Raw genomic sequence first — 14,218 nt, 5'->3', positions numbered from 1 at the left:
ATCCTGAACAACTGAATCATAATGATCTTTATTGGAGTCTAGTCTTGCATTTATACACATTTTTAGTTATCCTTCACTGGTTAACTTTGGTTACTGCTTAACTTTCGCTACTGTTTAGCACAGTAATCCATACAATTAATTATCTCTAGTTAAAGTCTAACATATGTTTACTTCCTCTCTCTAATCCTCCTTTAGATTAGTGACTTTGTTTACCTGAGTTGTATTTGCTTGGAAACATTCTTTATCTGAGGTTTGCCATCCGAGATCGGAACATTCCTGCAATTACAACTCTATAGTAGCTACTTCAGTTTTCACTTGACACATGCATACATACATAGCCACATTGGAAGAATAAATAAGGGTGATAGAGAAGTAGCTATGGTCCTTTGAACCAGTCCACAGGGACGCAAGCCCTAATCATATCACTAATTTTGCTTCCTAAATAAGAAAAATAAAAACATGGAGTAATAGGAAGGGAGGTGAAGTGAAAGCCTAGAAACTAAGTCTTTAAAGCCATACAGCAGACAGGCAGATTACAACATCCTTGGCATGCACTTATGTCAAGCCCCAATCCAGGCTCGCCATACCAGGGATGGGGGGAGCCTCCTTCATGTGCTGTCCTGGATACCTGGCCGGCAGACCAGGTCTTACAGGACCCCATGGTTCCAGCAGCTGGCATGAAGACCCTCACCATTGTAGGCTTTATTTGATGGGGGTGAAGCAGTTAGCTAAGCCCATATGTTTCGAGCAGGTAGACAGCTCATTACTCGGAGGGGTTCCAGCTACTCAGGTCACTGAGCCAGTACGATTAGAAATGGGTGAGCATTGGGAAATCATTAGGTTCATCATGCTAGCAATGATGACCGAGTTGGTGATACTAGGACTGGCATTGAGAGCTTGCCTATAAATTATTCTCTGCTCTTCCCCAAAGTCTTGGCTCGGTTTAAAAAAGGCTTAGTTAAGTAGATGAATAATTTTTGGACGATGTTTTTTATGCAGTTTCATGACAAACATTGAAATGTTTTTCTAGCTTTTCCTTCAGAAAATCAATTTATGCTATTTCTTTTCAAATATTTTAGTACTCTTCCATTTGCAAAAAGACTTCTAATCATTAATATAGGATATCTCAACCAGTGTCATAGGTACCAAGGGCGGTCACAAAAGAAGCGAGATATAGGTGAAAGGTGATTCATCTCCCCAAATCTGAGGCTTGAGGGAGAGTAGGGTTGGTGTTGGTCCAACCACTGCAGCAAATTTCCAATTGTTTATGCTGAGGCAGATTTGCTTCTTGATCATATGGTCAGGAGGAAGGAAGGAGAGGGGGCTCCTCCTTCCCTCCAACTGCTGGAGAATGCTTTGCCCCACCCCCCAACCACGCTGCTTCCATTTGGTGCTTATTGAACAGCATGTAAACGTTGTTGAAATAAACATCAACATCCAGGATCTATAGAGTTCTTAGATGGAGTCCATGCAGAAATTTTATTTCCTTGTTGTTAGATGATATCACTTCCATGAGGGGAGGGATTTTCTTTCTTTTTGGCTGAAACACTTAATGTACTCTTACTGAAGGAGTTGAGTTTCTCATGTCCCTCGTTAGTGAAATAGATGCACGGCCTTCTTTCAAAATTAGCATGTATTATTTTCCTAAAAATGCAATAATTGGTATTTTACAGCACCAAATATTACTATCTAAATATTACCATGTAGTTAAAATTGAGTATAACCAATAGTTTTCAAGTCACAAAAAACTGCTAATTTCACTTTATTTTGCTTTGCTCAGCATCCACATTTTGTAGTTTCAGTCATGATGTCCTGGTGACTGATGATGTATTAATACTATAAAATGCAAAGGTGCTGCTTATTCAGCTTAAGAGACTCATGCTCCCTTCTTTGAAGTAGGCTGATGAAGTATTGATTTTCAGTGCACATCAATTTTCTAGTTCTGTTCCTTTCTTTGTACTTTTTTTATAGGTTCTAGTTACCAAATTAGCTTTAAAGTTTACTAACCTCAGTCAAGTTTAAAAAAAAAAAGATAAAAAGATAAAAGATAAAAAAAGTTTAAAAAACATGGAATGTGCATTTACGGCACCTGATTTCAGTCCAGCATATTCGTCTCAGGAAAAAAACTATTCGGTAAATATTGTGCTGCAAAGGAAGAGCTGTGTTCTGGTAATACTATAAGTTTTAAATATGATGATAAAAAGAGAAAAGTAATGTATTAAAATTAACTGTAATTGAGAGAAGGAGGGAGGAATTTTGATAAAGGGAGAGAGTCCAGGTTGGTGACTTTAAAAAAAAATAAATTCCCATATTTAAGATCACAAAGAAGTCCTTTATCTATCTCTTTGCCTTTACATTTGTCTCACTCATATAAATGTATGTTGATTTTATGTGAAAGATCCATTAAAATTGCTAAAACCTATACAATTATATTGGAAGAAATATCCTTCTGGGTTCAGTTCCAAGTGGGGAAAAAAGACACTGGAAACATAGAAGCTGCTTGAAAAGGTTTATTAATAAACAGGATGGGTTCCTGGGCAGAAGAGGGAAGAGATGCTGGGAGTCCCTGGGTTTTAAACCCTCTCTGGCTTTGAACTTCCTGGGGCACAGGAAGAGTAGTATCCTGATTGGTTGCTGTCAGAGGTCACAACTAGCTTTGTAGGTTGTCTGTGTGCTTAGTTTGGTTGAAACTTGGTAGGTGGTGCAATGAAGGGCAGTTGAATGGTTCTGCGTGAAGGAGGTAGATCTTTTTATGTAGAATAGACTGGCCCAGGCCTTAATGGCCCATTAACAAAGGTGCGGGGGGGGAGTTGAGTTTCTGCCTCTCTGAGTTTCTACTTCTCTTTTGGGGGAAATATTCTGCCTTTTTAATATATCCTAAAAATTTCATTTTTCTAGGAGAGAGGTGGTTTGAACTTCCAACAATTAAATGGGCAGGAAACGACCAAGAAAATATGTCCCTATTTAGGAGGCAGGTGAAATGGCCACTGCAACCATCTTAAGTGTGAAGTGGTTGCCAAGAGAATTATGATCACATGACCGGGGGAGGATGATGCAACATTTGGAATTTTGAGGATCGGTACTAAATGTCACTCATTCAATGCTACTATAACTTTAAACAGTTACTATACAAGTTTGTGGATGAATTCGGCAGCATGTCCACATTATTTTCACAGGAAAGCAATCATAATAATTTCTACACCTGGAAAAAATGATTGAGCAGGGTTCCTTTAAGTAGAAAAACAAGAAATGAAAATAGATGTGGCTTCCAATTAAATAGAAATTAGATTATCCCATTCCACACTGATATCTGAGATCGAAAAATTAACATTACAAACAAGCTGACACATATTGTTACTGAACTACTACCTATTAGAATGTAGAATAAATAAACAAGCTGAAAAATAAGCTTTATCAGTCAATATTAAAAATAAAAAGTTAAATTGTTAAAGAAAATTTCTCTTTCACACAGATTCACAGCTCTGTGTTACAGCTTATCAACTGCAGTGGCAAAGACATCATTCTGATTTCTCATTGTCTGGTTCAGCCTCTTCTGTTCACATGAAACCTTACAAATTTCTGTCCAAGACTTCCACTTGCCCTATATAAGAAGGGAAAGATATTATTAGCAGTATTCGACATAACTTACCAAATCGTTCCTCAACACCTTTTTGTATTATCACAATTACTTTGCATTACAACAATCCACGCAGTAGCACAAAACATCTACGAACAGAATCAAGCATACAATACTTAAAACGTGTTTCCAACTCTGATCTACTATAACAAAAGTTAAGACTTTCAAAAGGTCACCTATGCTAAACCGCAGATTGATAAAATATTCCGCAAACTCTTCATTTTGGTTTAAAAAAAAACAAGGGGTTGGGAGGAGAGGAGGAAAAAAAAACGTTGCATGGCTTCAGGAAGAATAGCATGAACTAAATTGTAGGAAAAAGCAAGGAAACATTGTCCTCTTCCCCACACCCCATCCCAAGATTATGGCACAGAATTCCCGCCAAATGCAAACAGGCTCCCCCGAGCTGTAGGCGCCTATAAAGACCCGGCAATAGATTATATCTCTCCACCGCACAATCCCCACACCGCGTCAGGGACCACCACTACACTCACCTTCATTATGACCCAGCTAACCAGGCGAGGGGAGCATTTCACAGGACCAGAGCAGGGCGGCCTCGGCCCGAGAGTCTACTCTTTTCCGTTGCTCCTTCCTCCCCAGACAAAGAGGCCACCTGAGTGCGCCCCATCAGGATTAGGAGGGGAGCGAGCGGCCAGAAAGGACCCGAGGGGGCGCAGGGAAAAGCGACGCCAGGGGAAAGAAAGAGGCGGACGCCTCGCCCTCGAGAAACCCCGAGGGTCCTGGCAAGGCTGCAGCGGGGACTGGGCTATTTCCATGGCGGGTAGCGGCCCGCCGCGCACCCTGAAGGCCGAGGCGGAGGCGCAAGGCGCTAAACCCAAATTCCGCTCCGCCGCGTCCTGCCCCAGCATGTACCCAGCGAGCGGGCGCTCTGCTTCTCCTCCTAGGAAAGAAACGCAACGAAGTTTCACAAACTTCCCAGGGTAGGGAACGCAAGGCAGGAAGGCCGGGTGGGAATCTCCGACCCCCAAAATAAAGTCCGCTCCCCAAAGAGAGGCGCTCCTGCCTGCCTCATGGCCAGGTCGGGCCGCCCTTGGCTTGGCGCTTGCTTTTTCCTAGGTTTCTAGATTTTTATTTTACATTTTAAAATGTAATGTTTTTCTATTACATTACCTGATATTATCAGGTAGTATTATATTAGTAATATAGTAGTATGACATTATTAGTCAGTTAGTTTAAACCTGAGTTATTGTGTTTTGGTTATTTAGGGTTTTTTTTCCCCTGTCGAATGGGTTTATTTGAGCATGAAACCTGATTAAATAGATAAAAATTCAATAAAAACCCAGATAACAAAAAATGTGGGTTTTTTTGTTGTCTTGAGGTTATTTTTGTTCAGAATCTAGGTTTATTTAAGCATGATTAAATAGGTAAAAGTTAGTTTAAATTGTATAGTGATTTATAGTGCAAGTATAATGGGCAATATGTATTACCCATGTAGTAGGAGGAGTGTGTGTGTGTGTGTGTGTGTATGGAAATGTGCACCTAATTCTAGTGTGTGTGTGTATATGGAAATGTGCGCCTAGTTCATTGTACATCTGTTGTGCATTGACAATAAAGGTTTGAACTGAACTTATTTATTATCTTTTGTGTGTATGTGTGTAGAACTGACTCTGGCTTGAAAGGAGAGTTCAGCCACTGCCTTGACATGGCAACTGACATTTCATTGTCCTTGTGTGTCTAAGGACCACTTGCTTCAAATATTACACAGTCAACCACAGGTGTAAGGAGGAACAGGTTTAATCTCAGCTCCTCCATATTATACGGTCCATTTTTGGGTTCTTACATGTGGCATGTATGCATGTAAAATATTTAAGATGCAGGTATATAGATAGACATAAATGAGAATATAAAAAGTATTTTGGTGACAAAGTATATTTAATGCCAACCTACCGCTATTTCATAATTTGTTTTTTAAAAATAGTCACAGAGATACTGTAAAATTAAAGGTTTACTTTTCCCACCTGATAGACAACCTAGTACTTTCTGTATATGGAAATATAGCTAGTATCATTTCCAACAAGCATGCAAATATTAAAGGATTATAATCCCAAACAACTGGAGCTACTATTTATTATCCTGGTTATTATCATGCCATATTGTCCTTTCTGCCTTTTCCAGTCAGTACTGCAATCTAATTTTCTGAATTAATTCTTTCCTAAATACAGTAATCTCTTTTTCACCCTTTCAGGCAGCCAAGGAAATAAATAGGGTTTGTAATTTTATCACATCTCTCTTACTTCTACCATACACACAATATCCTGTCTTTTATTCCCAATTCATTCCTAAATAAATATACAATCTATTTTCAGCAATTTTGGTAGGAAGCCTATCTTTATAGAAGTCATTTTGTTGCGGGGTTATAATTTTCCAATCCTTTTAATACACTTTCAATGAAGTGTTCATTGAATTCTTATCATAATGTCCAATATGATATGAATGACTAATTGTATTCTATGGGAAACAATTATCAAAGGTTCCATTTTGGACACTATTAAAAAACAGTGGTCCCATTATTTTGGAATCATTTTTAAGATTATGATTTGTTTGCTTCATTTAAGTTTCTTACAGCCGGAATGCTCATCCATTACACCACCTAAATACACTATTGCCTTTAAGAACAAACAGAGCTCTGCTTCTTTTTCTCCCCAAAATAACTTCCACACTTTGATAATAGCACTTCAGAAATGCCCCTTTACTTCTTTAAACCTGACTTTCTCTTATGCTGTGGTGAAACACAGAACCTGCCAGGGTTTTGTGTGCTTCCTGAAGAAATACGATTTATGTCTCTTTCAGAGGGCTAAAGTAAGGAATATTTTGTTTTAGGGGGAAAAACCCAAAACCTTCAATTTTGCCTTTTCTTCTGATCCTACTTTAATAACCACTCTTCCTGTTGCTTTGCAGCTGTCATTCCTGACCATAATTTCTCTATATCCTCTCACTACTCCAGAGGGCTTTTTAAATTTAACTTTGGCATGTTAAATCTTGTAAAATATAATTTGGCAGAGCTCTGTCCTATATTAACAATCTGTTATTTTCATTTCTTGTTCATTCTGATGTTCATATTTTTTTTGTCCTTCCTAATTCTCATCTGCATATAGACTGGGTGAAAAAAGCCGGGTTGACAAACCTGCCAATTTAAAGGAAAAAAAAGAAGCCATTCCTGGTATTTATGGAACAACTCTGCCAATCAACACCTTCACTCACCAAGTACATCAATCTCTTACTAAACTAATCTATTCTTGTATGCAGAACCCATTCTATGTATCTGCTGTTTAATGTAAAATGGATGGTTTGTAATATAATTAGAGCTATAGAAAAATATTTCAGAGTACACGGGAATACCACCTGCTATTTGCAAGCCCTCAAAGCGATTGTACCAGAGGTGGTATTCAGCAGGTTCTGACCAGTTCTGGAGAACCAGTAGTGGAAATTTTGAGTAGTTCGGAGAACTGGTAAATACCACCTCTGACTGGGGATTTTACAATATCCTTCCTCTGCCATGCCCACCAAGCCACGCCCATAGAACCAGTAGTAAAAAAAATTGAATCCCACCACTGGACTGTACCTTTTCTTAGGACCATGCAGCTACCCACTAGAACTGCCATATGATCCCAGGAAAAGATGTGGCTGCTTTTAAAATTTGCAGGCGAATGCTACACCTGTACTCCTAAATCTGCTCGAGCATCTTCCCTAAAACTGAATTCAAAGTGCTGTATGGCCTTATAAATATACTTCATTATCATTTTGAAGAAGCAAAATATACTCACATCTCAAGTCAGAACATTGTGCAAAGAAAGACCAGTCAAATATTGAATAAACAATGAAGCCTGCCATTTTGATACATAGTAATACGGAGGGTCCCCAACCCCTGGGCTGTGGCCCACAGCTGGGCCAGGCTACACAAGAAGCAGGCTGGCCCGCTTGTGCGCACAGCTTAACTTGTGCAAGTCAAACTATGCATACATGCATGTGAGCACTAGCCTACCTCTCACCCAGGCCAGTTTCCCCTCACCCTCTCCAGTGGGCCGGCAAGCCACAAAAGGTGGGGACCACTATATTAATATCAATCACAACTGAACAAAAGTAGTCATAACGGAATACTTTTCTATAGTGCAGGCACTGTACTGAATACAACCAAGCAGATTGGTTAAATTATGAAGGTTTGGGCATTGCTTTTAAAGAAAACTTTTTTTCAGAGGTACATATGTCATATGTTGAATATTTTACAGCAAAAGAAGTTATAAATAACAAGAAATAAAATGAAGATCAAGATTGAAAAAATATTTTGTCACATTCATAAATCAAATTCCCAAGAATAAGTCAGATTCATTTATATGCTGTATTTCATGTGACTTTTGATTACATGCACCTGTATTATCACATACTTAATATCTCCCATTTAGAGAATAACATATATGTAATTAGACTGGGAAATCAAAAAAGAAAAAGAAAATCCAGAATAGGTCCATGGCAGACCTTTTCCATTTTCTTGCCCCCACCCAAAGGACTTGTCTGCATATTGAGTCAAACTCAATTTGAGGGAAACTTAAGATGATATAATTAGGTAGGGTTAGCTCCACATTCTAAAATAATGTCGTTATTTTACTTTCCTAAAATGCAGTCTCAAATCGACTGTTTAATGCTTTTCAGAATGCACCATAGCTATCGTAGCAAAATGCGATTTATAAGAGTAACAAACTCCAGCATAACTCTGGATGGCATATGGTAATAAAATTATTATCAAAAAAATGATACAAGTAATATGTTTAGTTCAGTGATATGCAGTTGTAAAACTAAACATGAGTTTAATTACAGGAATTGCATGTCTATGGTCTGGAAACTGACTGTTCTGCTGAAAAGAAATTTCATTCACCAGAAGGTAAGCTTGCCACAGGAGGTGCGTTCAAGCACAGATATTCTTTATGTTAAGAAATTAAAAAACAACTTACATAAATAAAGGTAACTTTTGGTTTTTTGCAGGTACTCTTACAAGCCCAATTTACAAGGTAAGGGCAAAAATTATAAAACTCCTTTAATAATGTTATAGCAGCCTATGCTAAATTGACATCATTTTTATTTCAAAGAAAGTACTGCATGCATTATTCAGATAGGACTTGACTTCGGTGTTCTCTAAACCATTTAAATCTTGGGTTTTTCCAGTCCACCCGCAAAACATATTAGACTTTTAGTTATCCACAGTATTGTAGTCCCGTGCATGTTTATTTTGAAGCCTGCTTCCTCTTATTGGACTCCAGGAGCTATATGTCAGTTCTCCTTTTCATTGAATCTAATATTTATTGGCCGTTTCGTCCTTTTGAGCCCAACTGTTTTAAAGGCTGGAAACTTCCAAAGAGGTGGGATGAGGATGTCGATAGGCAGTAGACAGTAAGGTTTGCCCTCACCTTCCACTCTAATCCTATTTGGAATTTAGAGCAAAGGAAAGGTGAAAAGACTCAAACTTATTTTCATCATAATTTCTGGCCAGTTGGCAAGGAATCATATTGGACCAGTCAAAACATTCTGTGGTCGCAACCTTCTGCTTTAGAGATAGAATTACTTTAGTATTGGTAGTAAGGTTCTGTTAAGCTGTTTCAACAGCTTAGAGGCAATCGTTGTAGTTTGCATGTAAGTCCAACAATTTCAGCAACAGTTGTTATGCTAAACCCCACAAAAATACTTTCTTATTTCTTCATGTATGCTTTCTTTTATTGAAGTATAGCACAGCTTTAACCATCATTAGGCCTCTGAATTCCACCCAATGAATACTTAGGACTTTTCATTAAGTAAATTTTTCTTAGACCTAACTGTACTTTTTGGAGGGCTCAGACCTCGCTGGCCTTTCATAAGGCTGAAAAGATTTGGTTTGGGCCTAGGCTTGAGGTCCTGAGTATGTGAAGGGACCCGTCTCTTGGTTTGTTAGGGACTGTAGATTGTGATACTTCCTTGGCTTCACTATATTTTAGTTTTTGTATTTGTAGTTGGAGTTGTTTTTAACTTATTGTAATATTGTTCACCTCCTGGGTCACTTGTTGAGATGGACAGATGTAAGAATTAAACAAACAAATAAATAAGGAATATTTTATTTATTCATCTTTACCTTAAATATTTATCTCCAACTTATCTCCCTAGAAGATGGGGGGAATTAGAAACAATACTAGGCCAAAGCCCATTTTGTAGCTCCCGGAGTTTTCTCTGACTACCACTGTTGAAAATTAATGGCAGTTTCATGATATTCTGACTCTAGAAACACAGAATACAACTAGTATAAGCCTTAAAATAGGTTTAATATGCCTTTTTTTTAAAAAAGGAATTTCTGAAAATCTTTCACCCAAAATTGGGAAAACAAATCCTTGTCTCACCTCTATTTATATCATGTCTCCCACCCATAACTATTGCCGGAATGTCAACTCTGATCCTTCCCCATTCAGCATATAAACCAGGCTCTGTCAAAGTTGACCCCCTTCTTTAGAGATTTCTAGCAACTCACAATATAAATGAAATTATAAAATAAAACAGCAGATAAAAAGTAATTGAATAACTAAAATGTTAAAATAATGATTTTTAAAAATAGGATTATTTGCCCAAAGCCCTCCTAAAACAGAAGGCTTTATCCCCCTCTGAAAAACTGTTAAGAGAGGAAGTGGGATGGGATCTCTAGACATTCATACTTCCTCTTTGATTCTTATGTGTATCTCCATTTGTCTATCACCTGCCCTAAATCTTTCCAGGAAGATTATTTTATTGAAATCTGAAATCACATAAAATCATTTGAAAAAAAGATATACTCTATTTTCTAAAAGGAAAACTATCTTGGATTATCTCAAATTACCTGAAGGTGAATGAGACAGAAAAAAACATGTTAGTTTCTTCTCACAGGACTTCTGCTTTTTAAAGGTAAATAATGTTGGGAAGCCTTGATTCTTCTTTCAAGTAATTGTACTATATTTAAGTATGAGTTGCACATCTTTGGAATTTCTCAGCCCAACATATGGAATTGTGTATAGGCTTGAGATGAAACACGTGGCTCAAAATAGGCACTGAATTTTATAATGCATTGTTTTGTTTTATAAATATTACAGTGACTCTGTTCTTTTATAGGACCACTATAAAGTTGCAATTGAACAGTTGACAAGTCTTAACACGTCAAAAAATTCTAGGACAAATCAGGTAGTGTAAGTTTGCAAAACTCTTTTCATAATACAATTTACTTATGCTTAAATTTCAACAATTTTTCCAAGTTGCATACCAATCATATTTTTGTTTAAACTGTTTTGCATTTTTCAGCTGAATTCCAATAGCAACAAACAAGGGCAATTCTATTCCTGGAGCCATATACCTATTCAAGGCAATACTTCTTTCAGCAGGTAAATATATATATATGTGTGTGTGTGTTTTCTTAAGTTTTCGCGGGTACTTACATGTATGGTATTCAGCTTTGTTCGGGTATTTTCCCACGTCATTATAGTTGTGCTTTTAAAAGCTATATATATATATAGCTTTTTTGGAAAAAGAAATTAAGTAAAGTAAGACCACAAGCAACATGCTGGCCACTCAATCCTTCATTAATAACCTGCCAAGCATTCAATTCATTTTAAAACACTCTTGGAAAATTATTTTTCTGGGTGGATTGGTATGTGCAAAAGGATGCCAACATTTAAGTCAGGATTTTTTTTTTAATTTAAAACTAATTGTGGAAAAACAGCAAGTATGATAAACATTGAGATATATCTGCATGCAAAATAAATATGTGTATGAATGGCTGCTATATATTAATGTTAGTTAACAATCTCAATTGTTAATAACTAATAGCAATCTTAAAAGTCTGTATATTGAACAGTTTAAATTGCCATGCTCTCAGGGCCAGTTTAAGCAGATTTTGGGAGTTCAGGGTCTCCATTGGTGACTATTCACATAATCACTTTTGCTTTGGAGCAGGTGTGTAGTAAGTTGAATATGAGGAGCATTTCTATATATCTTTCGTGGAGGGCAGATCACTTTCTAGTCCAGATGAAACTAGCTACCCAAGATCTCCACAGTACATATAGCCTGATTAAGATGATGTAGCCCAGGTGCTTTCTGAACCTAGCTGGTTTCCTGTGGGCCCTTAAGAAATTTCTAGGCAAGTTTGCAGTCATTCCCTTCATCCTGGTGACATGCGAGAGTTAAAGCAGTGGAAAAGATATTAGAGTGATGCTAAAAGAAGAAAAAAAGTAAATTTAACTGAGCAGAGATTTGAAATCATATTCAAACATACATGGTGTCCTGTGGTGGCATGCTACCCGTTTGGCCAAACCGCTAGTAAAAAAAGCCTCCAATGATCAGCTGAGCGGAGGAAGAAGAGAAAAGCACAGGATCAGCCTTCCCATCTGCCTCTGCGCTTTTCTCTTCTTTATCCTCTCAGCTGATTGGCGCTGCAGGCCTCAGCTGGTGTGTGGAAAGCTTCGCGTGCAGTCGGTAGTTGGGACAGGTAGGATCCCACTGCTGACTGTGGCAGTAAGGGAGAGCCCTTATTATTACTTTTAATTCCAACTTTATTGTATCCCTAGGTTGTCATCCTGCAATGTTGTTTAGTGAAGCCAATTACTTTATTTTAAAAAAATAAAAGAAAAACCAGTTGCTCGCCGAGATGGATGTTCTGACAGACGAGCACCACATTTTGCTGAGAAAATGTCTCACTCAGATTTGTCAAGGCATGATTTTTTTTAATGGGTGGAGGTCATTACAACATCCAGCCCTGTCATCTGAGAGTTCTTCTAATCTGTGAACTTTGATAAAGTAGATGAGGTGCCATGTATTTTCAGTCACTTGGGTGCTTGATTCTTGGCCCTTCTGGGCAAATTTTAATTGATAAGGGTAAACTCTTAATTTCAGAGTATTCTGTCTGGCACTCCAGTTGCAACTGTAGTTTTTCATACAGATTTGGCGATGCCTTTTCTTAAGACAACAGTGTATAAGTACAATTTCAGCTTCTTTTCATTTTCTCTTCAGAGACTTCAGCAAACCTGATGCAGAATTGCAATCTGGCTCCAGTGATGGTCTTACAAATGTAGCCACTACTAATCCGGCGGTACAATGTTTTACGAAGAGATATCACCCTGTTTCTTACCCAGAAACTAAGAAGACCGCATTGGAAAAAAACTGCAGAAAAGATGATGGAGACACTCTCAAAAAGACCAATGAAGTTACCAGTTCAGATTCTTATCTTGCTACGGATAGTAGCAATGATGACATACATGCAGCAAATAAATGGAAATCAAAAAAAAGAAATGTTAACACAGAAAGCAAGCGTTTAGTAGAAGAAAAGGAAGTGACTGAGAGCGAGAAAAGAAATACAGCTTTGCTGAAATATTTCAAACATCTAAATGTTAACATAAAGACAGACCCTTTCGTGAACCAGGAAGATGCTCCCTCTTTGCTTGAAAATGACAAATTTCCATACCCTGATTTTCTTCCTTCACCCTATAATAATTTGGATTTAAAAAAATTGTCCCTATCCAAATCTGATAGTTGGAAATCATCTATAAATCCACCACTTAATGACTCACTTGATAAAATCGTCTCGCGTCTTGTAGAAATGGAAAGGTTACAGCACTTAACCATCTTAAGAGAAAAGAAAAAAGAGGCTGTTTCCACAGTTGCGGCTGCTGGCAATCGTTCGATTTCTACAAAAGAGTTACACCAATCAAAACAGCCAAGGCCACTTGATTGCTTGTGTTGCCTGTTTAGGCCAGAAAGAGACATAAAATGCAGCTGTCAAAACTGTCACAGTCACAAAAATTCCGCAACCTCTGTACGTTCACCCTCAAAGCCATCGTAAGCATCATGCAGTAACTTTTTAAGGGCATCAGGATTCTGAGGGGGTAGAAAAAACTTTTTAAGGGAACTTTCAGCAAACACAGGACGATGGTAGATGTCCAGAATATGGAACAGAAACATTTTTGTAGCAATCAATTTAGTTGCTTGTTTCTTCCGTAAGATTATGTTCTTTGATGAACATTAAATCGGCATTAAATTGTTTGCACGGATGAAATGATAGACATTGTCAGAGAAGGGTCCGGCAAAGCTTTCATGGATGATACTGTGGTGAGACTACTCTATGAACCTAGAATCACAGCCCATCTGAAAGGTGTATATTGCAGCTTAGTGATTGTCTCATTGTTTCAAAAAGGGAATAAACATTGAGTAAAAATTGCTATATTTGAGGAATTTGCTTTACTGACAAAATATTATTCCTTTTTAAGAGTCATTTTACAACCAGTGTTATTAACTCTTAAAATTATTGAGTCTCAGTAGTGTTTATATCTGTATGACCCTTAAGTGACCCTGAATCTGCCTTAGTGCAGAGAACCCAGGAATGCTGAAAAAGCATCTGAAAATGCTCAACTTACAACAGTTCATTTAGTGATTGTTTGAAGTTACAACTGCACTGAAAGTGACATGACTAATTACAACCTTTGCAGCATCCCCATGATCAAAATTCAAATGCTTAGCAACTGGTTCATATTTATGACCATTACTGTGTCCAAAAGTCATGTGATCCTTTTGTGACCGTCAAGCGAAGTCAGT

The 14,218-nt window shown here is 37.8% G+C and overlaps 1 protein-coding gene across 1 annotated transcript; it reads left to right on the top strand.

The window, feature by feature from the left end:
- The first annotated feature begins 4,135 nt into the window (after positions 1-4,135).
- Positions 4,136-13,845, top strand: FAM217A (family with sequence similarity 217 member A). The gene is made up of 7 exons (XM_087930395.1): positions 4,136-4,575; positions 6,211-6,454; positions 8,468-8,531; positions 8,633-8,658; positions 10,751-10,819; positions 10,937-11,016; positions 12,641-13,845. The coding sequence occupies exons 1-7, from the start codon at positions 4,136-4,138 to the stop codon at positions 13,467-13,469; spliced, it is 1,752 nt and encodes a 583-aa protein (XP_087786521.1). The 3' UTR covers positions 13,470-13,845.
- The last annotated feature ends 373 nt before the right edge of the window (positions 13,846-14,218 follow it).

The sequence above is a fragment of the Pseudonaja textilis genome, chromosome 3 (assembly GCF_049901715.1).
Source record: "Pseudonaja textilis isolate UNSWEBS1 chromosome 3, rPseTex1.2, whole genome shotgun sequence".
Lineage (NCBI taxonomy): Eukaryota > Metazoa > Chordata > Lepidosauria > Squamata > Elapidae > Pseudonaja > Pseudonaja textilis.
Note: the sequence above shows the minus strand (reverse complement) of the source record. Positions and strands in the feature narration are given on the sequence as shown.

What these genes read in the sequence shown, in the direction of transcription:
- FAM217A (XM_087930395.1), top strand. Translation starts at nt 4,136, where the DNA reads ATGACCCAGCTAACCAGGCGAGGGGAGCATTTCACAGGACCAGAGCAG. An exon ending in TTACAAGCCCAATTTACAAG is followed by an intron (nt 8,659 to 10,750) that starts GTAAGGGCAAAA and finishes GTTCTTTTATAG; the next exon opens with GACCACTATAAAGTTGCAAT. An exon ending in AAAATTCTAGGACAAATCAG is followed by an intron (nt 10,820 to 10,936) that starts GTAGTGTAAGTT and finishes TGCATTTTTCAG; the next exon opens with CTGAATTCCAATAGCAACAA.